At 58.1% G+C, this 22,531-nt stretch overlaps 1 protein-coding gene across 3 annotated transcripts; it reads left to right on the top strand.

Moving 5' to 3' along the window:
* The first annotated feature begins 674 nt into the window (after positions 1-674).
* KCNN1 (potassium calcium-activated channel subfamily N member 1) lies at positions 675-21,730 on the top strand. 3 transcript variants are annotated; one of them, XM_045299025.1, is made up of 10 exons: positions 675-1,163; positions 1,977-2,072; positions 10,434-10,852; positions 11,563-11,571; positions 13,315-13,456; positions 15,795-15,905; positions 17,467-17,594; positions 19,610-19,618; positions 20,015-20,084; positions 21,369-21,730. In XM_045299025.1, the coding sequence occupies exons 1-10, from the start codon at positions 753-755 to the stop codon at positions 21,624-21,626; spliced, it is 1,653 nt and encodes a 550-aa protein (XP_045154960.1). In that variant the 5' UTR covers positions 675-752; the 3' UTR covers positions 21,627-21,730. The 3 variants fall into 3 exon arrangements, with proteins under 3 accessions (XP_045154960.1, XP_004697856.1, XP_045154961.1); XM_004697799.4 differs by lacking the exon at positions 11,563-11,571; XM_045299026.1 differs by lacking the exons at positions 11,563-11,571; positions 19,610-19,618.
* The last annotated feature ends 801 nt before the right edge of the window (positions 21,731-22,531 follow it).

Below are 22,531 nucleotides of genomic sequence, written 5' to 3'. Positions count from 1 at the left end.
CGAGCCTTAAAAAGACCACCAGAGCCTGGCTCATAATAAACTGAACAAATGCCGCTGAATCCACCCCGACTCGGGGACCCCACGTGTGTCAGAGCAGACCTGCAGGCCGTGGGTGTCTGATCTCCAGGCCTTTGTTAGGCGGGACCTCCACATGGGCCTGAACCTCCAACCTCGCAGTTAGTAGCTGAGCACACTCATCGTTTGCACCACTCGGGCTGGCAGTAAACAAGTGCTCGGTCGTGATGGCAGCTGGGAGGGTGTGTGAGGGTGGGGAATAGTGGGGTGGGGGCGGGGGGACGTTGGGCATGGTGGCAGCGAGCATGGAAAGTGGGTTTCAGCAATGTGGCCACGGTGGATGGAAATTCCAGCAGTGGAAAGAGCACCTGCCAAGGCCTGTAGGCAGGTCTGAGCGTATTGATTCTGGTCACGGGGAGGCCGGCATGGGGTGTCTGGGGAGAGTGAGTGGACAAGAAGGCCACTTGGTCACTGCCCAGAGTTTGACTTTGCGTGGTGGGGCTGGGGAGTCCCAGGCGGGCTTTGCGCAGGGAGGCTGACCAGGGGTGTTTCTGGAATGGCACACCTCTGTGCTGATGGTCTCTACCTCTGGGTTCAGTCAGCAAGGTCCTGGGTGGCTTCTGGTGTCTTAACGGCGTCCCCCTGTCCTTCTGCAGGTCGGCACGGGAGCCCAGCCACTGCGCCATGCTGGGCCCCGGGTGGCCTGCAGCCAGCCCGACGCCGCCCCCCAGATAGTCATGAGCAGCCACAGCCACAATGGCAGTGTGGGGCAGCCGCTGGGCAGCGGGCCGGGGGCCCTGGGCCGAGATCCTGTGGACCCTGAGGCTGGCCGTGCCCCGCAGCCCCTGCCCAGCCCAGGCCTGCAGGTGGTCGTGGACAAGAACGAGCTGGCCCGGCCCTCCCCCAGCAGTCCCCTGGGGCAGGACGAGGAGGAGGAGGAGGAGGAGGAGGACAATGAGGAGGAGGAAGAGGAGGAGGGCGGGCGGGGGCATTCGGGGAGGCCCCCGAATGCAGGCCACCGCCTGGGCCACCGGAGGGCCCTCTTCGAGAAGCGGAAACGGCTCAGTGACTATGCACTCATCTTTGGCATGTTTGGCATCGTTGTCATGGTGACCGAGACGGAGCTGTCCTGGGGCGTCTACACCAAGGTAGGCACCACTCCATGCCCTGTTTCTGGGGTACCCCCAGGGCCTCTGCAGAACCTGCTTCACTTCCCCACAGTCCCTTGGGCTTGGGATTAGGGGCCCTGATGGCCCAATGAGAGAGGCAGGTGGGGGCTGTGGGTGGGAGAGTGCTGGACTCTTCCCCATGCCACCTCCTGAAGCCAAGATGGAGAAGGAGGGCCCCAACCTCACCTTCTGACCTACAGGAGGGGTTGTCCCCCAGGACAAGCTGCTAAGATTGGGTATAGGATGGGGTGGGGCCGGGAAAGAAGGGAGGGGGCAGGGAAAGGATTTCTATCCCTTTCCAAGAGCACTCAGCCTGGGGTTGGAACTGGGAGGGCACTGGTCACCCCAGGGCAGGCCAGGGATCAGAACTGAGTCAGCCTCGGGTCCTGTGGAGTGCTGCTCTGCCGGGCCTGCCAGCATCATGCTTTGAAGCCCTGCAGCCGCAGGGGCCAGAGGGGGCCAGGTCTTAGAAACCAGGACGGGCCCAGGAAGTCTGGGCTGCACAAGCTGAGAAGGACCAGGGACAGAGATGACCAGGCCATCTAAACTGTGAAGGGCGTTCATATTGCCCAAAGAATGATGACACAGTTCCTCTGACCAGCTTCGTCCTCGTCCCCACCCGGACCAAGCTCTCGCCACCCACTGGCCTCAGCCGAGGGAGATGGAGGCATAGCCCTGTCTCCCAGCCGGACCCCACCCCCGCCCCACTTTGCCAGGGGAAGAAGCTGGGGCTCAGGGTGGGGCTCCTCCAGTATCTACCCATCCGTCCGTCCATCTGCTCTCTCTGCCTAGGAGTCCCTGTACTCGTTCGCTCTGAAATGCCTCATCAGCTTCTCCACCATCATCCTGCTGGGCCTCGTCGTCCTGTACCATGCCCGGGAGATCCAGGTTAGTTCCCCGGGGCCAGGGGCGGCCGGCGCCCAAAGCCCATCCCCGGGCCTTTCAGACCAGACAAAGAAACGCTGTTTAAAAAGCCATGGCGGCCTCCATGCTCACACATACTTTGGAGCTCTCTGATGAGCCCTGAGGTGCCCCTGGGTGGCATGTGGTTAGGCACCCAGCTGCTAGCCCAAAGGGTGGTGGGTTGAACCCTCCCAGAGGAGCCATGCAAGAAAGGCCTGGCTGTCCGCTTCTGGAAGGCCACAGCCTTGCAAGCCCCACGGGGTCCCTGGAATTGGCACGGGCTCCCCAGTAAGTCAGAGCCAACTGCCTTGGGATGAGGGGCTGTGTCTTCTTCATCAGAGATGATGTGAAGATGAGGATGGGTGGCAGGGGTTGGGGGCAGCTTTCAGAGGGGCGCTGGTGCACCAGGCCAGCAGCAGAGTCGTTATGAAAACCCTGGGGTCTTCCAAGACGCTGCAGCTGTGGAAACCAGTGTCGGTCACTGACAGGCTCCCGTGGCTGATGGGACCCCAGGGCGGGACAGGCTTAGTGCACACCTGGAAATCTGTCCTGCTGGGTTCAGGGAATGTCAGGGAGATGCCAGTTATGCTTGTGCCTGCCTGGTGCCACCAGGGGCCACCTCAGGGATGGGAAGCCATGAGGCTGTTGACCTCTGGCCTTGGGCCCCTGACCCTGAGGAACTGCCACGTGGTAGGGAGACAGGATGTAGAGAAGAGGCACCTCAGGGACCTTCAGGGCCGTTGGGGCCTGACACCCGGGGATACCGGGTCTGAGCTGGAAGGTGGGCCGTGTGGAAGTGGGTAGTCCCTGCAGAGGAAACAGCTGAGTACCAGTTACCGGGTGACCTAGCAATTCCACTTCTGGTGATCTAGACCCTCCCACCCACCCCCCCGCACCGCAAACACTAAAAACCTAGGTCCACACAGAAACGGGTGCACAAATGTTGGTGACGGCACCGCTCACACAGCCCACGTGTCCCATAACGGATCAATGGGTCCACATGACGGGGCCATCCATACCAGGGATGGGGAACCATTTTCTGGCCAAGGGCCGCTTGGCTGTTTAGAACCTCCTTCCCGGGGCCATATTGAGTTACCAACTTAAAAATCAGCCTGCCATATTTAGTCAAACATTTAATGAATTCACCCCGTGCGTGATAGATCCCACGCAGTGGAATCTTACTCAGCCGGAAAATAGCAGTGGGACAAACACACCACCAACCACCAAAAAATGGAAACACCATCGCCACCAGATGCATCCAAGGCCCTTGGGTGCCTTGGCTGGTCTGTGCCTCGTCACGCATCAGCCACCGGGGGGCCCCAGTGGTCAAAGCACTGACTTCCGGGGCTGGGATCCACCTGGACGTGCCTCAGAAGAGAGGCCTGGTTACCTATGGACGTGCCTCAGAAGAGAGGCCTGGTTACCTACGACCGACGAACATCAGGAGCTGCTCCGCACTCTGCACACGGGGTCGCCAGGAGTCAGAATGCACCCCAGGTCCCTGGCTTTCACGGGCACTTCTCCTCCCCTGCTAGCCTCGGCTTCTGCCTCCCTTCCTCCCTGTGTCTAAGACCTACCTCAGAAGGGATGGGGCTTGGAGCCCTGGTGGCGTGGCGGTGACAAGTTGGGTGGCTAACTACAAATCAGTGGTTCAAACCCACCAGCCGCTCCTCAGGAGGCCTAGGAGGCTGTCTGCTTCCGTAAAGATGGATCGTCTCGGAAACTGTGTGTAGGGTTGACTCAGTGGCAGGGGGCGTGGTTGCAGTGTGACGGCACTTAAATTAACTGCTGACTGCTCCAAGGAGAAAGCCTTTTCCCAAACAGGTCACATCCGTGACTCCAGAGGGTAGAAGGGCCGCTTGTCTTTTCAGGGACACCATCCAGTAAAGTACTCATACGCGAGGGCTTCAGAAGGTTCGTGGGGAAGTGGAATGAGAAGAGAAGGGTTTTTTTTCCTGTAACTGTTTGAAGCCCCCCTTGTGCAGGCCACCCATGGATGAGCTAGGGAACTTGTTCGGAGAAACCAGGCACCCACGGTCACATGGTACGTGATTCCACGGGGGGCGGGGGCGGGGGGGCCAAAACCCAGAACAGGCATGCCCAGGAAGACAGAAAGTAGAGGAGAGGCTGCCTAGGGCTTGGGGGGCATTCGGCTGCTCATCGAAAGGTCGGCAGTTGAAACCCATCAGTGGCTTTGGGGAGAAAACCCCGGGCGACTGCACCCCTGGGAAAGCTCTGAGGGCGGGTCTCCTGCACCCTCTAGGGACGGACGCTTTGAGTCAGAATCGACCCACGGTACTACAGCAACAACAGCAAATCTAGGGAAAGGGCACAGGGTGCTCCCTAGTTCCTGGGTTCTGGACTGAGACCGAGGCGGTGGCTGCCCGCAGTCTTGTAAACGCGACTTTAAATGGGGGAACTAGATGGACAGTGAATTACATCCCAGTAAGCTTCCAGGCGAAACAGAGCACCGAGCTGTCCTTCTGAGAGGCTGAAAAGCAAGCCCCCTGTCTGGCACAGGCATAACCCAGCCCCCTCAGCCCTCCACCCGCCAGGCTTCCAACAGGACACCTGGTTGGGGCTGGAACCAAGGTAGGTGAGAGGCACTGAGCCGCAGGCACAAAATACCAGGGGGTGCCAAGAACGCAGTCATCAGGCCCAATACTATTTAAATGTGATATTTTAAACCTTGGAACGAAATGCAGAAAAGCCCCTGGCGAGGCAAACAGCCACATCCTCAGAGACAGCACCTCCGGTGCTTCGTCCGCCACCGCGGAACCAGCCTCAACCTGTGCTCCTGAGAAAGAGGCTTTCTCCTGCAGCCTCGCTCGTCTGGCTGTAGTTCCAGGCCCAGACACCCCCTGGGTCTCTCACAGCCCACAGGGAACAGGGGACGCCCCCACCTGTCCCGGGCAGCATGCCAGTGTTCAGCTCCGATCACTCAAGCGCGTGGGCGGGGTGTGCCGCTAGAAGGAATGGCCTTCAAGACTGTGCTGGGTTTTGGTTTTTTTGGCAGTGGTTTTCACATCCCCCATCGTCCTCCCCCCCTCCCCCCTCCCCCATGGTAACCACTAAGCCCAAGTAGTCACGACACGTTGGAAGGATGCGGCGCCCCACCCCCTTTTTCTTATTTTAGAATCCCTTCGTTGTTATTCGTTTTAAAATGACACATCAGAAAATTAAGGAGATAACTGTGCCTTAGTCCCTGGGTCGTGTGAACTACCCAGAGGGGCCCTGCGAGGAAGACCCTGAGATCTCTTGTGAAAGGTCCCACCCCAAACCTCCTGGGGCAATGCTACCACGCTGAGAACACAGGGTGGCCAGGGATTGGGGTCACCTCAACTGCAATGCACAACAGCCACGTCACAGTTGGGCTGCACTGTCACCCTCGGCCTTACAGAGGGAGAAACGGAGGCCCCAAGAGGGGCAGCTGCTGCCCAGGGGTGCCCCGAATGACAGAGCCAGGACTTGAACTCTGGTCTAGGTGGCAATGATCAGCACCCCCTGCCCTCTTCCAGTTTGGTCTTAGCACCTGGCTGCGCCTGGCCTCGCTCGCGAGTGGGTGGCCTTCTCCGGGGCTGCCAGGCCTGAGCCATCCTTCCCTGCAGGGGCTTGGGTTGCTAGGGGCCGTCCAGTCAGTTCTGACTCATAGCAACTGTCCACCACAGCGGGGAGCACCGCTCCGGTGGATGCCGCACAGCCAGCAGTTCCGCTCCGGAGGATGTGCCCAAGAGAAATGAAAACGACTGGTCCAATTGTGAAGATTTAAAAAAATGTTTCTTTACAGTGAATTATAACCCATACTGAAGAAGCTTCTATTCTTGATCTTCCTCAGTCAATGCTTCGAGTCCTCTACAGTGTCAGCAATCAAAGGTGTATCCTCTGCATATCACTGGTTGTTCAGGAACATTCTTCCAAGCCTGATGTCACATTCTTCTTCAGATCGTCTTTCTTGTTTTTTGCTCAGCATCCAGATTGAATAAGACTGAACGGCTACAGCCCCGACACACACCTCTCCTGATTTCAAACCTCACCATAGCCCCTTGTTCGGTTAGAAGGGCTCCCTCTTGGTCCCGTGTCCATGAGCACAGTTCTGGAATTCCCATTCTTTACCGTCACCTCCTGTGTTGGCATAGTCAATAAGACCCAAGGAAACATCTTTCTGGGACCCTCTGGCTGACTTCAGCAAGGGTAACTAACCCTCCTGGCATATCCTCATCCGACTGCAGGGTGAGTTTCTGGCAGCTCCCCACTGATGTTCTGCTGCAACCGTTTGGGAATTATCTTTAGCAAAGTTTGACTTGCATGTGATATGAACGGCATTGTCCACTCATTTCCACATTCTGCTGAGTCACCTTTCTTTGGAACGGACACTCAAATGAATCTCTTCCGACCTCTTGGCCAGGTGACTGTCTTCCAAATTTCTTGGCAGGGACCAGTGTGTACTTCCAGTGCGGGTCAGTTTTTTGAGCCATTTCAGCGGGTGTCCAGTCAATGCCTGGAGCCTTAGTTTTTCACCAGTGCCTTCCGGGCAGCGTGGACTTCTTCCTTCAGTACCCTCAGTTCTTATTTCTATGCCCCTCCGGGTGCTGACCAGCTCTTTGGGGACATGACTCTGCGTTCTTTCTGACCTCCTTAGATGCGTCTGGTGTTGTTCAAGATTTCACCCATCTGCTTTTGTTGCTAGGTGCCACCAAGGGGGTCCCGACCCATAGCAACCCATACGCACAGCAGAACCAAGCCCTGCCGGTCCCGCACCACGCTCCCCCTTGTTCCTTTGCCTGAACACGTTGTTGTGGGGGCAGGTCGATCCATCTCCTGGAAGGCCTTCCTCTTGTTTGCTGCCCCTCTTCTGAGCACGATGTCCTTCTCCAGGGACGGGTCTCTCCTGACCACATGCCCAAAGTCTCTGCATCCTCGCCTCTAAGGAGCACCCTGGCTGTGCTTCTTCCAAGACAGATCTGTTTGTCCTCTGGGCGGTCCACGAGATTTTCAGCATTTTTTGCCAGCACCGGGTAAAATCCTTCAAAACCGAAACTTGAGGCTTGAATGGTTTCTTAGTTCTTTTAGCTTGAGACATGCGCCACGCGTCTGCTTCCCCTTTCTTTCGCCACTTTGCACATTTCATTCTTGGGCTTGTCCTCTGACTGCTCAAGCTGCCTTGCACACGTCTCCATTCAGTGTTTGTTCATTTGTTTGTTTTTTACTTCGTGATTTGATTGTTCACTTTGGCTACTCTTCATTCAAGAGCAAGGGCCGGAGTCTCTTCTGCCAGCCACGGTGAGCTTTTCTTTCCTTCCTGTCTTTTTAAAAATGACCCTTTGCTCTCTTCGTGTGGGACGCTCTTGAAGTCATCCCCCACCTGCTCTGGACTCGGCTCATTCATGTTCAGTGCGCCTGACCCGTGTTTGCGATGTGCTCCAGCTTCAGGTGGGATAGGTCCAAGGTGGTAGGCTGGCTCTCAAGGACTGGTTTGAATTTGCTTCAGCTTCAACCTGAACTTGCACATGACCAATGAATGGGTTACTTGGTAGCTATGGCTGGGCCAGTTATGGCTAACGGTACTGAGCTTCTCGGCTGGTCTCTTCCCACAGATGTGCACAAGCTGGTCCCTCAGTGTTCCATTCGGCAAGGTCCATGTGTATGCTGAGTTACCATTTATGTTGCTGAAAAAAATGTATTTGCAGTGAAGCAGTTGTTAGTCCTGGGAGGGCCTATCGTGTGATTGACAGCTCTTGTTGCGTCAGGAAAGGCAGGTTTCCCAACCATTGCCCCTTTCTCTTTGTTCCTAATGTCTGCTTTCCAATCACCGGGCATTATCAGTGCCGCGCGATTCCATATTTGGTCAATTTCCGACCGAAGAAATTGGTGGAATTCTTCAATTTCTTCATCACTGGCTTTAATGAGGATGCATAAATTTGAATCACAGTTGTATTAACTGGTCTTCTTTACAGGTATATAAATATTGTCCTATTTCAAAACTGGAATTCAAGAGAGACCTTGGGAAAACTCTTTTTAATGTTGAACGTGACGTCATTTCGCTCGAATTTGCCAGACACGACGTAGTACATCAGACCATGTCTAAGTCATAATGGCCCATACCAGTCCATCTTAACTCACTCATGCCTCACATCCTGATCTTTTTCTGTTCTATTTCCTCTTTGACGACTGCTAATCTTCCCACATTATTACTTCGTATATTCTGTGTTCTGAGTAGTGATGGATATTTTCAGCTGTTGCTTCTCATTTTGAGTCAGGGCTGTATCCGCAAATGAAGATTCTGAAAGCCTTACTTTACGCGCACCGCTAATGCCATCCCTGCAGCCAGGAGGCAGCCCTTCCCCAGTCATATTTTGAGCGCTTCCCAACCGGAGGGGCTTCTCTGTCAGAATGCACCACTGTTAGTCAGAACGTTTTCCGTGGCTAGCTCCTCAGAAGTAGACAGCCGATCCTTTCTCTGTAGTTTGTTTTTAGCTCGATTCTTTCTCTGTAGTTTGCTTTTAGTTTGGAAGCTCTGCTGAAGTGTGTCCACCCGGGGTCACCCTGCTGGTGGTATTTGAAATACCAGTGGCCTGGCTTCCAGAATCACAGCCGCACACAAGCCACCGTATGACAAAGTGGCAGACGAATGGAGTCCCAAGACTCAGGCGACCACTAATCTACTTTGTCTATGCGTTTTCTTAGTCTAGATCAGCATCTTAGTGGGACCATACTTCTGGGTCTGGCTTCTTTCACTCGGCACGATGTTTTCAAGGTTCATCCACGTAGTGTCACACATCAGGACTTATTGCTCCTCCTGGCTGAATAATATCGCTGGGGGGATCGACCACATTGTGCATATCCTCCCGTCCACAAAGAGACCCACAGTTGTTTCCACTTCCAGCCGGGTGACTCATGCTTCTGTAAACACGCGTGTATGAAACTATGCGCGGATGTGGGTTGTCCTTTCAGTTGAGCATCAACCCAGGAGTGGAACTGCTGGGTCACACGTTAATGTGATGGTTAGACATTTGAGGATACGCCACACTATGCTTTTAAGTTTAAATGGTGACGTGTTGGAAACCGGGGAAATTTACTACCTTGGAAGGTAGTTTCTGGTTTCTCCTTCCAGAGCGGGCTTCTTGGTGGCTTGTGTTGTCCGTGTGTTAGCTAGCGCTGCTACGACAGGCCTGCACGTGGGTGGACCTGCGAAAAGAGAAACGTCTTCCCTGGCCGTTGAGGAGTCTGAATCCAGGCCACCAGCTCTAGAAGAAGCCTGTCTGTCTGTCTCTCTCAGGAAAAGTCTTGGTCTCTTTGCAGCGTCTCTTCTTCCATCTGTTCTTATGTCGGTGCCTCAGCAGCTCCGTTTAGATCTCAAACGTGGTTAGTTAGGACGGTATGACCCAGCACTAATAAGGGCCCGGTTAGCATAACAGAGAGCACCATATGGACTGAAGATTACAGCCACCGGTACTGTTGCTTTTGCTATGGGGTGAATTCTACATCCTGGCGACCCCATGCGTGCAGAGTAGAAAAGCTCTATGGGTAAGGTGACCAGATTTTCACATGGGTAACGTGGGACAAAAGCGGGACACCATTGATAAAACTCAGATCCTGGTGAAACAGCCACATGGCAGCCGAAACCCGTCTACCCTAGCTTGTCGTGCATTCTTTCCAAAAATCGGGACTTTTTTAAAACGCCGCGGGACGCAGGAAAGATTGTTCAAAGTCAGCACTGTCCCGCCAAACGCGGGGCGTCTGGTCACCTTATCTATGGGGGTTCAAGGCTCTGAGCTCCAGAAGTGGACCGCCAAGCCTGTTTTCAAGGCACCACTAAAAACAAAAACACAAAAACATACCTCCCGACTCGCTGCTATGGCGTCAATTCCAACCCTATAGGACTGGCTCGAACTGCCCCTGTGGGTTTCCGGGCTGTAAGTCTTTATAGGGATGGAAAGACTCGTCTTTCTCCTGTAGCCTCAAACCTCCAACCCAAAGCCTTAGCCGCTTAACCACCCAGGTGTAGGGTGAGGATTTGCCACACATATTTGGGGGAAAACAGTTCTGTCGTTGTATGGATGGCAGGGTAGGGGTGCTTGGGGCCGCGGCGGTTGTACATCGTGCTGTGTGAACACGCACCCCCCCCCCTTCTGTGCACACCTACATTTCCATTTCTCTCGGACACACAGCCAGAGCGGAATTGCTGGATCACGGGGCATCCAACTGAGCACACTTGTGGATACCCCGCCCCGGTGCTTGTAACCTAGCAGATGGCCCACGTTGGGAGGACTGGGGAGTTTTCTCATGCGGGGCTGCTTAGGCGGGGGAGGGTGGCGGGGTGGAGACCCACCTGCCCCGCCCCCGCAGCTCTTCATGGTGGACAACGGCGCGGACGACTGGCGCATCGCCATGACCTGCGAGCGGGTGCTGCTCATCTCGCTGGAGCTGGTGGTGTGCGCCGTGCACCCGGTCCCCGGCCACTACCGCTTCACGTGGACGGCGCGGCTGGCCTTCACGTACACGCCATCGGAGGCCGAGGCGGACGTGGACGTGCTGCTGTCCATCCCCATGTTCCTCCGCCTCTACCTGCTGGGCCGCGTCATGCTGCTGCACAGCAAGATCTTCACGGACGCCTCCAGCCGCAGCATCGGCGCCCTCAACAAGGTCACCTTCAACACGCGCTTCGTCATGAAGACGCTCATGACCATTTGCCCCGGCACCGTGCTGCTGGTCTTCAGCATCTCCTCCTGGGTGGTCGCCGCCTGGACCGTGCGCGTCTGCGAGAGGTGCGCCCCCGCCGTTCCCCCTACCTGGCCCTGAGCCCTCGAGGACCCAGGGCTGCCCTGGCTGCCAGCCATCTCCCTGACCCTGGGCCCCTGTGGCCCGGTGTCCAGCCCATGACCCTGGGGACAGGGGACTCTTGAGCCACCGCTGTGGGTCCCTGATGTGGGTCCCTGGTGTAGCCCATCGAACTCAGGAACCCTGGGCCGGGGCTCTCAGCCCCCCTGGAGAGCCCCAAGACCATCTGGGATCCCCCTCAGATGAGCCTGGGCATGACTTCCAGGCCACTGCGCCCCATGACCCCAGGGACCTGGGAGTCTTCCCATCATTCTAGCTCCCTGTGGCCTCCGTGTCCATCCATGACCTCCGACACCTGGGGCCACTTCCACCCTCCTGGCCCCAGAACCCCCAGGGCCCTCAACCATCACCCCCATGTCCTTGAACCCAAGACCTTCTGTGACCTTCACGCCTAATGACCTTGAGGACCCTACAGCCATCACTGGTTTCCCTGGGCCACCAGCCCAGTGTCCCTAGCCACCTGACCCCACCCCAGCCTACCCCCTCCTCTGCTGGGGCCTCTCCCCATCACATCCCCTCCTCTTCTGGCCCCTCCTCTGGGGGGGAGGGGTAGCCTCTGGCTTCTGGCCTGGGCAGCGGCAGGGACAGCAGGAACGTGTAACCTGGTCTCCTTCTCCCCCGCCTGCCATGGACGTAGGGAAAACATGTGAGTGCCGCTTCGGCCACCCGCAGAGCCGCCACCGCCGCCACCTGTCGGCCAGGAATTTAAGATTAGCTGCCACAGCAGGGACAGGGACAGGAGGCAGGGCTGGGCTCAGAGTCCCTGGAGCCTAGAGGTGGAGTAGGCCCCTGCCTGGATGGCGGGGAGGCAGGCTGCCACAGGCACTGTGTGTTCCAGAAGCCGGAAAGGGAGACTGGATGGGAGGGCTTAGGAGGCTGACTCTGCGTGTAAGCGGCCTTGCCTTCAGGGTCCCCCAGTCAGTTCTGAGCAGACCCCGCTAGGGATGAGGAAACAGGCTGCAAAAGGAAAGGAAGGAGGCTTCCCCAGAGCGTATTCCAGGGGCTGGGGGCCCAGCAGGCCTCCCAGGGCCCTGGGCGGCTCCAGTGGGGAGGATCTCACTTGGGAGAGCCTCAGGCAGGTGGTGCTGGGATTGAGGTTCCTGGGGGTCCCTGGGCTGGATCCACCTCAGCACCCCTCAAACTGCCGTATCTGATGCTGGGCTCCCAGGAAGAGGACATGGTGTCTCCTCATGTGCTCCCCATCACCACCAGGGCAGGTTGGGACTGGCACTGAGAGGGGCACAGGTAGGGATGGTGGGCAGCCAATCCTAAATTCTGAGCCCTGCAACGCTTAACGCCCCACCTGCCTGGCTCTGTCCTGCAGTTCTCCCCCTGCCTTTCTCCCTCCCACACCCCACCCCCACCCCCCCCCGCCTCCTGCATGCCCCCCACCCCTACCCTGCAGCACACACCAGAGCTCCCCTGCCTTTGGGTGCCTTGTGTTGGACAGCTTCAGTCTCAGCCTTCCCTGTCCCCTCCACTGGTGGCCTAGGACCACTGGGATGATACCTGATTCCCCCAAAAGTAAGGAACCCCAAAATAGCAGACCAGGTAGGGAGTTTCCACCCCCGTAGGGTTAGCCATCTCTCCCTCACCTAGAAACCCTGGAGCCCAAAGCAGGAGGCTCTGCTAGCAAGACCCTCCCGCCACCCTCCAGACCTGGCTCAGACCAGGTAAAGTCACAAAAGGCCAGTTTAGGCCCCTCTGTGACCCCCGTCCCTTCCCCTCAAGGCTGTGGGGCCTGCTCACCTCACACCCCAAAATAGAGCCCCAGGCCTCTCCCCACCCAACCCTTAGGCCAGGGTTGGGGCGCTGGGGGTGCCACACATCCTGCCTCCCCTTCTCCCTCAAGTCCTGGGCATGATCCTTCAGCCTCTCTCCCCACGCCCTCTCTCCTCTGGGCCTTCCCAGCTAGGGAAGTCCATCCTGGTGTCTGACTGGAATCTTCTTATCTTTGTGCCTCTACTCCCTGCCGCTTCTGGCGCCTCTGGCCACCCGTGTCCCCGTCTGTCTGTGTGTGGTGTGTATCTCTGTGGTGTGTGTGTGAGTGTGTGCACCCAGGCCCCTCTCTGCCCGCCCCGTGGCCAGGACCAGGGAGGGCAGATGTCCTGGGTTAGGCAGAGAATGTGGGAGGGGTGTTCGGGAAAAGGTGTCCAGTCCTCAGGGTCAGGACTGCAGCCCCCGCCCCCACCCCTGGGGTTCACTGCCCACAATGCCCCGCAGAGCCCTCCCTTACCTCCATCCCCAGACCGGTCCACTCCCCATGGGCGTGATCCCACCTATGAGGTGGACTGACTTGGGGCCCTGCTGCCCCTGCCCCAGCCCTGGAACGCGGGGTAATGAAGGTAGACACCAGCATGGACTGGCTGCACCCCTCTGGCTCCTCCAGGTACCACGACAAGCAGGAGGTGACCAGCAACTTCCTGGGCGCCATGTGGCTCATCTCCATCACCTTCCTATCCATCGGCTACGGTGACATGGTGCCGCACACCTACTGCGGGAAGGGCGTGTGCCTGCTCACCGGCATCATGGTGCGTGGGCGCGGGCCAGGGCGGCGGGCGTTCAGAAGGGGGTCCACCAAGGTGATGGGCGTGGAGGAGCTCAGCTTCTCAGAGATGCTGTGACGCAGCTGGACCCCACCTCACAGTGCAGGGGGCTTGTTGTTAGTCGTTAGTTGTTATTTGTCAGCGTCCCGACCTACAGCTAAAGGAAGCGCTGCCCACTGTTCCTTTCTGAGCCTGTTGCAGCCACTGTGTCCATCCATCCTGTCCAGGACCTTCTTTGTCACTGCCCCTCGATTGGTTTCCGCAGGGGGCTGCTAACCAGAAGGTTGGCAGTTCGAAACCACCAGCCCTCCCTCGGGAGAACGATGAGCCTTTTTATTCCTGTAGGAAGTTGACAGTCTCTGAAATCCACAGGGGTGGTTCTACCCCGTCCTGTGGGGCCGCTATGCGTCAGAATGAACTTGATGGGCGGGAGCTCCGGTTCCACTTTACCGAGCACGATGTCTGTCCTTCTTCAGGGGCTGGTCCCCTGACGACCCGTCCAAAGCACAGGAGACAAAGTCTCACCGTGCCTGCCTTCAGGAGCTCTCTGCCCGCTCTTCTTCCCGGACGGCTTTGCTCGTCCTTGTGGCCGTCCTTGGTCCCCTGACGCTTCCCGCCCAGCACCGCCATGCAAGTGCTCCGACTCTTCACAGACATACAGTTTTCACACACCTGGGGGACGGCTGAAATACCAGGGCTTGGAGCAGGCGCTGTTCTCGTCAAAGCCTCCTCCTTGCTGTCCCACACCCTCCAGAGGTCCGGTGCCGCAGATGTGCCGCGTGCAATGTATGCTTTGTGCTCTCGACGGCTGCCTCCGGGAGCACTGATTGTGGATCCAAGCAACATGAAATCCCTGACGGCATCCCTCTTTCCTCCATTGAGCACAATGTTCCCTACTGGTCCAGTTGTGAGGCGGTGGGTCTTTACACGGAGCTGTAATCCTCAGTGAAGGCTGTCAGCCTCCATCTTCACCATCCGGGGCTTCAAGTCCTCCTCACGTTCAGCAAGCAAGGGGGTATGGCCGGGGGGCTTAATTCGTTTTCCTAGAAATCCAACACCGGGGCGCCAGTGCTCGGGGCCAGCTTCCTCTCTTGGCTCTGCCCTGGTCCCTGGCGTCTCCACGCGCCCTCTTCCCATCTGTTCTCCGTGTCTTTGCCTTCATCTGTTCCATGTGCTCAATTCTGATGCGTGGCCACGCTGTGTGGCGCGAGCCATTAAACAGCAGACGGCTCCCAGAGGACAGGCCGGGTGAGCCATCAGCTTCCAAAAGGCAGCAGCGATGGGTTTGGCTTCCCGTTGAAGCTTTACAGGACAGATCAGCCAGCCTTTCTTCACTTAGAGCTACTGGTGGGTTAGTCGCCAAGCACCTGAACCCCAGTGCCACCAGAGCGCCTTCTCTACAGGCATAAACCCACGGCCCTCAAGACAACTGACGGACAGTGATCCCGTAGGACAGAGCGGAACTCCCCTACAGGGGCCACGATCCCTCTGCAGCTGGTGAATTCCAGCTTTGCGGTTACAGCGACACTAGGACTCCCTGGGCGTGGCTGTGCTGCTGTTAGGTGCTATGGGTCGGGGCCAGCTCACAGAGACCCTGCCTACCATCGAAACCCTGCCCGGTCCTGCCCCCCCCACTGCCCTTCGTTCTTCCCCTTGAGCCCACCGGTGCGGGCGCTGCCAATCATCTCTCCAGGGGGCTTCTTTTCGCCTCGCCTCCACTTCCCCACACGTGATGACCTCTGCAGGGCCCTGGGTCTCCTGACAACAGCTCCAAAGTGCCCGGCAGGACATCCCCTGTCCTCTCTTGGGAGACGCCGCTCTGGCTGGGCTTCTTTCAGGGCAGGCTTGTCCACGGCAGATGGCATCTTCTTCTCGGGCACCGTGATCCAAAGCCACCGATCTTTCTGGGTCTTCCTTTTTCTGTGTCCAACGTTCCCGTGCAGACGAGGTGATGAGAGCTACCACGGCCTGGCTCAGGCACACCTTCGTCCCCACCATGACGTCTCTGCTCTGTAACGCTTTAAAGAGCTCTCTCGCCGCAGGGTTGCCCAGTGCAACGCCGCTTCCGATCGCCCGGCCTCCGCTCCCAGGGGCGTTGATTGTGGACCCCAGTTCAAATGGAATCTGCGTGACAGTGTCGGTCTTCTCCCCGATGGCCAGGGTGTAGCTCAGCGGTCAGTCGTGAGGATTGGGATTTATGGCACATCCTCTGCAGGGAGGCAGGGTTCAATTGTTAACGAAGGCCAGGTGTGGAGGGCAATCAGGGCAGGCTTCCTGGAGGTGGGGGGTGCTCACTGATCCGAGTCCTGCCCTTGGCACGCAGGGTGCCGGCTGTACAGCACTTGTGGTGGCCGTAGTGGCCCGGAAGCTGGAGCTCACCAAGGCTGAGAAGCACGTCCACAACTTCATGATGGACACGCAGCTCAACAAGCGGGTAAGGACCCCCGTCTCCACACACCCCGGACAGGGGGACGCTGCAGCCAGGCCCATTGTACCTACCAGGCCCCCCAACACCGTGCACAAAGGGACTCGAGAGATGGCCAGGTGCCCACCCTCCGGGAGAGGCTAAGTCTAGACGTGCAGACGCCCCCATGCCTCAGTTCTCCCATGCACAATTCAGAGGTGGGAACAGTGTGTGTGGATTCACAGAGTTCATGTCCAGGAGGCGTGGAGGAAGCCTGGCCATGGTGACCAGGTGACATGTTGGAGCACACCCAGGCATGGATGCCCCAAACTAGGGGCTTTCCAGGAGCTTCTGGAGCTTTCTGGAAAATTCTAGCATCTCCAGCTTCCATTTGTTCACTTGATCGGCCATAGCAAATTACCATGCATACTGGGGCGGGGGCTTCTAGCAGCAGAAATGTCTTCTGTCCGAGTTCTGAAGGCCGGAACTGCGAAACCAAGGTGCTCTGGGTTGACTGCGGCCCCCTAGTAGCGCAGTGGTTAAACAGCCAGCTGCTGACCAGAAGGCTGGCAGTTTGAACCAAGGGGGGCAGCCCCGTCCGGCTGATGGAATGTCTGTGGGTTAGAATTCGACTCAGGCAACAGGTCGGGATCAAATTGCGTCCCCTGAAAAAGGCTGCGGTCACCACCGGGCCCTGTGAACGTGACCTTGTTTGGAAACAGGCTCTTCTGAGGTTGTTGCCCATTCGGTTAACAGGAGGACATCCTGGAGTGGGAGGGGGAGATGTACTCATCCCCCCTGAGTGGTGGCCTTCTCCAGAGTAGAGACAGGCAGACAGAAGGAAGCGCCCTTGTGTGGGAATTCCACGTCAGCTGCAAGCCGTGGACACCCCGGGCCACCCCAAGGGGGAGAGGGACCAAAGGGTCTTTGCAAATGATCCCACCCAGTGCAGGCCTGCCAGCACCCTGGATTGGGACTTCCAGCCTCAGAACCATGAGGGACGAATCGATCTCAGCTCCCCAGAGCCACCCACCTCGTGGTACTTCATCCCAGCAGCCCCGGGAAACACCCACCCACACAAAGTATCCGGAAGGCTGGCCCCTAATGAGGCCCAAGGGGGTGTCCACTCTGTGCCTCGCTTCTCCATTCCGGGGGCTCCCAGAAACCCTTGCTGTCACTTACCTTATGGCAACACCCCAGGGCCGTCACATCAGGACACACGTGATTGGACTTAGCACCCCAAACCAAGCTCACTGCCGTGGAGTCCCGCCAGGCGTTACAGGGTGGGACGGCTCCCTCGGGCGCCCCTGCCTGTGATCGTTGGGAAGCAGATTGCCTGCTTTTTCTGCCACGTGCCACGGGCACTGGGTGGCTTCCAAACCCCACCCTCTACTGCGTGGCCAGACCCAAGCCCTTTGTGCCACCATCCGCATCACTGCGGCTGCCCCTAACGCCTGTGACATCTGCCACGAAGCCCATTTCTGAGCTCCTGTGTCAGGGGAGATGGGGATGGGGGGATGGGTAGTGGGGGTGGGGAAGCCCTCCTGGAAGACAAGGCCTCTCCTGAGGAACTGTCCCCTCGCTGTGCCAGGTGAAGAATGCGGCCGCAAACGTTCTCAGGGAGACATGGCTCATCTACAAACACACCAGGCTGGTGAGGAAGCCAGACCATTCCCGGGTTCGGAAACACCAGCGTAAGTTCCTCCAAGCCATCCATCAGTAAGTCCTGCCCCTTCCCACCCTCCTTTCTGTGTCCAGCCAGCATGGAGGCAGTCTGAGGCTACGGGCCGGGCCTCACCGCAGTCCCACCCCGAGGGCAGCTGGCAGTTGGTTGGGACCCGTAGTTTCCACCCCCTGGGTGGAAAGATGCGGCCAAGGGGGTGGTGTGGGGCAGGGAGGCCAGGAGCAATGAGCCCAAATAAAGTCTTAGAAGGCTCCTGTCTAAGGGATGGGGAGCGTTGTCTGTTCTCCAGAGGAAGCCGAATACATTTACTAGGGAGCTGGAATTAAATTTGCGACCTGATCCTGTGGAGGGATTAGAACTGACTCGTTTCTGCTCTCATCCCTTTGTTCTGAGAATTACAGACTCAAGTGGATCTCCTCCTTGGGATCCTGGGGTGCTGTTTAAAATTCTTCTCTTCAGGCCATACCCAACACCAGTACAGTAGATGCTTGGGTGCAGACAAGACCCTGTGGGTAGCAAGGCTGGGGGGGAGCAGCGGGGCCGGAGGCCGAGGGTCCTTGGCTTTAGGGTCATCAGACAGTACAGGAGCCTGACCACAGAGTAGCGTGGCTCACAGGGAGCGGACGTGCAGCTCCCTGAGGTTTATAACCCTCAATAATCACCCAGAGCCCTGGTGGCATAGTAGTTACATATTGGGCTACCAACCACAAGGTCTGAGGTTCAAAACCACCAGCAGTCCCTGGCTTTCTATTCCCCAGAAGAAAAATGACAGTCTTGGAAACTCACAGGGGCAGTTCTGCCCTGTCCTATAGGGCCGCTCGAAGTTGGCATCCACTTGTCTGTGAGGTGTTTGGGGTTTTTAAAAAAAATCATCTTTGGTTTTCTTCTTTTTAATCCGTTTTATAAAAGTAAATCGACACGCGGTAAACTACATATGATACATTTCAACATAGGTTCACACAGGAAGCAATCACCAAGGGACTCGGTAAAAACAGCACGGTGGATCCGATGCTGCACGCACCGGAGGGCAGCCGGACCATGGTGGGAAAGTCCGGGTGCCTGGGGATGGGAGGAGGCCTGGCCTGCAGGCCTGAGGGAGCCACGGCAGGTTCCGGACTCGGAGTGTCCGAGGATGGGGATGTTGTGCAAGAAGGCAATGAAGAAACAGTCCACCAGAAGGTGGATTGAGGGGTACAGCATGGTCTCCCTGGGAAGGACTTCCCTAGGAAAGGGCCTGCCGGGGGGTCCTAGCAGGTCTCTCCTCCAGGCCTCCTTCAGCCCCAGCCTGACCCACAGGCTGAGAGCATCTATGTCCAAACTTGGGGGGGGGGGTAGTCCCCAGTGCTAGGCCATCTCAGAGTGAGCACCAAGAGGCCATTCTGGGCATCTGGCACCTGGGGTCATGGAGTAGAACTCAGATGTTCGAGGGTTGGGACATGTGGGACAAGCCCTGGAAGTGGTCCCCTGGCAGGACATATTGCCACCCCCACAGGCAGCTGTCCAGAGCCGAGGCTTCAGTGTTAGATCCAGGTGCAAATCCTGCTCTTAGATCAGTGGTTCTACACAGCTCCTCATGTGGTGGTGACCTCCCCAACCATAAAGTTATTTTCGTTGCTACTTCATCACTATACTTTTGCTACAGTTATGAACAGGTTGAGAACCACTGCCCTAGATTCACCCCTCTGAACCTCGGGGACCCCTTTAGCTTGGATGGGCCAGCACTTCAAGAGCCAGGTGTCCACTCGCCTCTGCCCTGCTACCTTGGTCTAACCAGCTTCCGGCCTGTCCCTCCCATCCTTTCTGGGGACACAGGGCTAAGGGCAGTGCAGGGGCTCCTTCAGGGTTGGAAGTGGGGAGGGGACGGAGGACAGATGTGTCCCCAAAGGCCAGGGCCCTTCCCAGAGCAGGGTGGCAGGTTCATGCATCCAGGGTCCAGGGCTGTGCTCAGAGGTTGAGGGCAGGAGTTGGGCAGGGGTCCATTAAGTGCTGCTGCCTGGGCTGCGATTAAAATTGCTGTGTGCTTTCTCTCTGCTACGCTGGGTGCCAACAGGGCGCAGAAGTAAGTGTCGGCCGGTGCTCCGCGGGGGGTCAGTGCATGGCAGTCTGGGTACACTGGGAAGATGGGGCATGCCCTGTCTGTCTTCAGAGGCAAGCAGGCACATGTCTACCCTGGAGGCCAGTGTGGGGATCCCTTCAGGACAGGGGGATCTGAGGGCTGGAATCAGGCCAAGGGCCTTGGGGGGTGGGGGTAAAGGCTCACCCTAGCTCCCCAACCTTAGCTCCCATACCCCCAGCATGCCATACCCATTGGAGGGAAGGACCACAAGAGGCCTGACCCTTGACTCTGTACCTCATCACTCTGCATGCTTTGGGGGTTGCATGAAGGACCCCATCCCCTGCTCATGAGCTGTGGGCCCTCCTCTGACTCCCACCTCATCCCCACCTGTGTCCTCAGGCTGAGGAGTGTGAAGATGGAGCAGCGGAAGCTGAATGACCAGGCCAACACACTTGCTGACCTGGCCAAGGTGAGCTGCAGGACTGGTGGAGCAGGCAGCTCCAGGGCTAGCAGGCGATTGGTGAGGTGGGTTGGGGGTGTGGCATTGGCACCCATGGGGCAGGCAGGTGCTACCGGGGCCACCTAGGGACACGGGCCTCCCCACAGGGGTCCACCATAGCTAGAGGTTCCAGAGAAGCCAGAAATCTACCTGAGTAATGTCAACAGCTGCTTTCTCAAAAAACTGAACCTCAGAGAGGTCCCAGACTAGACACCGCCCGGGGCCTCCAGCAGTCACCTTAAGGCTGGGTCATGGGGCATAGGCTGGGCTGAGTCAGTGAGGGGGTTCCACCCCCCACCCACCCACCCCCAGAAACAGCCCTGCCAGAAGGAGCCCCGGTGGGGAGCGGGTGAGGCTGCTGACTCTGAGGTCAGTGGTCGAAACCACCCGCTGCTCCTCGGGAGAAGGATGTGGCTGTCTACTCGCGTCCAGACCTGCAGTCTGGAGCCCAGAGGACAGTTCTGCCCTGTGGGCTCACTCTGACCCTTCAACCTGTGTGGTTGGGTCAGCTGGCTGGGGACGCTGGAGGTTCTTGCGCCACCTATTGGCAGCGAGTGGTATCACCTCAAAGGGCTCCTTTCTGCCCTGGGGCCTCCTGGCTTCTGCCCGGCCTCTATTTTCTGGGTTGTGGGGAGCAATTTAGGCAGTGGAAACACCCCAGATGAGCCTCAGATCTGTCAGCCACTATTCAGGCTCCCACTCCCCTCCCCCAGCCAAACAAAGGATGTCCCTGCGTGTTACACTCCGGGTCCCTGAGCCCCCACTATCCCCCACTGGACCCCCACCTTGAGCCTTATCAGCCCGGGACTTCTCTCAGTGGCTTGGGATGAATATACTGCTCCCACTGCCCCTAGAACCAGCACCTTGGCCAGGACCCTCACCTGTAACCTTCCCAGAAAAAAGACATCTCTCCTAGGGCCATGACCCCCTCTCCAGGATGTGGAGCCCCCCTGCAGGGCCGGGAGACTTTTCATTTAAAGGTTAGGTGGGGGAGGGAGACAGACCCCTCTCAAATGGGTGGAGACCACTCAACCCCAGATCTGGAAAACCCTTGCGTGGGGCTTGCTGGTGTCCAGTTATCCACTCAGGCCACCCCAGCCCCCAGCCCCAAACATCTTTGATCTCCCCAGGCCAGCTGGCCCAGACCTTGGCATTCAAGGACCCTCCATCCTGCCAGAACCCCCCCGGGGCTAGGGGCTCTCCTCCCAGCCCTGTCTGCTCCCTCACGTGCCACCTCCCGACTACCTCCCCCAGACCCAGAGCGTCATGTATGACCTGGTGGCTGAACTGCACGCCCAGCAAGAGGACCTGGAGGGCCGCCTGGCCGCCCTGGAGAGTCGCCTGGACGCGCTGGCCACCTCCCTGCAGGCCTTGCCTGGCCTCATCGCCCAAGCCATACGCCCATCACCACCACCGCCCCTGCCACCCCGGCTGGGCCCTGGGTCCCCGGCTCCGGCTGCCTGGAGTCCCTCGAGCCGGCGGCCGCCCACGGCCCCCTCAGACTGCGGGTGACGGCCCTGCCCGCCACCAGACCCCCAAATCTTGGCCATCGTGTGGCCACCGCCTCCACACCGCCCAGGGAGGCCTGTCCAGTGGCACCTCCAGGAGAGCCAGAAGCTGCACCTCCAGGAGAGCCAGAAGCTGTGGTCCAGGGTTCCCACCCCACCCAGGCCTGCTCACTCCCACCCTGCTGGGACAGGGGGGAGGTCCTGAACATCCCAGGCCCCCTGGCCCCCGGCGGGCGAGGAACGGCTGGTGGAGTCCTTTTGCCAAATCTGAATAAAGCAGGACCCAGAGTCACTGCGTGTTATCCAGGAGCAGGGTGGACAGGGTCTGGTGGCAATCAACCCTGAAAGCCCAGTGCCCGGACTGGATGTAACTGAATCTGTTCCTATCACCAGCCCAGCCCTGGTGGCCCAGCTCAGTTAGGGCATAGTTTTCTGAGGTCTGGTGTGACAACCCCCTCTCTCCCTGTTGCCTTCTTGACTCTAGATGGGGTTCCCACTGGGGCCTCAGGGGCTGGCAGGGAAAATGGGGGATGTTCGGCTATTCCCTGGACACACACTGCGCACCTACTAAATACGGGAGATGGGGTAGAAGCGATCACACTGTCTTCTCACTGGAACCCACCCAGGTTAGGTTGGGGAAGCGGAGGCAGGTGGCTGAGAAGCCACCCATCTAGGGCCAGCTGATGGGGCCGGTTGAAACTAGGATTCAGATGGGGGGCGGGCAATAACCCACGGGTTAGTGAAGGTCTCAGACTGGTGGGTACCCCATGGAAAGAATGATGAGTAGGGGGTGGGGTGCGGGGGGGAGATCCTGCGGTTAGAAATGCCTACTGAGACAGGCAGACACGGGTATGGAGTGCTGGGACCAGGCTGAGGTGGGTAGCAGGGCAGGGAGGGAGAGGCATGAGG

Source organism: Echinops telfairi, unplaced genomic scaffold (assembly GCF_000313985.2).
Source record: "Echinops telfairi isolate 266 unplaced genomic scaffold, ASM31398v2 ScPeMD7_7457;HRSCAF=8495, whole genome shotgun sequence".
Taxonomy (NCBI): Eukaryota; Metazoa; Chordata; class Mammalia; order Afrosoricida; family Tenrecidae; genus Echinops; species Echinops telfairi.
This window is presented reverse-complemented; position numbering and strand designations above follow the sequence as displayed.

Coding starts and splice junctions, on each gene's coding strand:
- KCNN1 (XM_045299025.1), top strand. CDS start 753: ATGAGCAGCCACAGCCACAATGGCAGTGTGGGGCAGCCGCTGGGCAGC. Junction 2,073..10,433: donor ACCATGCCCGGGAGATCCAG/GTTAGTTCCCCG, acceptor CCGCCCCCGCAG/CTCTTCATGGTGGACAACGG. Junction 15,906..17,466: donor ACACGCAGCTCAACAAGCGG/GTAAGGACCCCC, acceptor TCGCTGTGCCAG/GTGAAGAATGCGGCCGCAAA.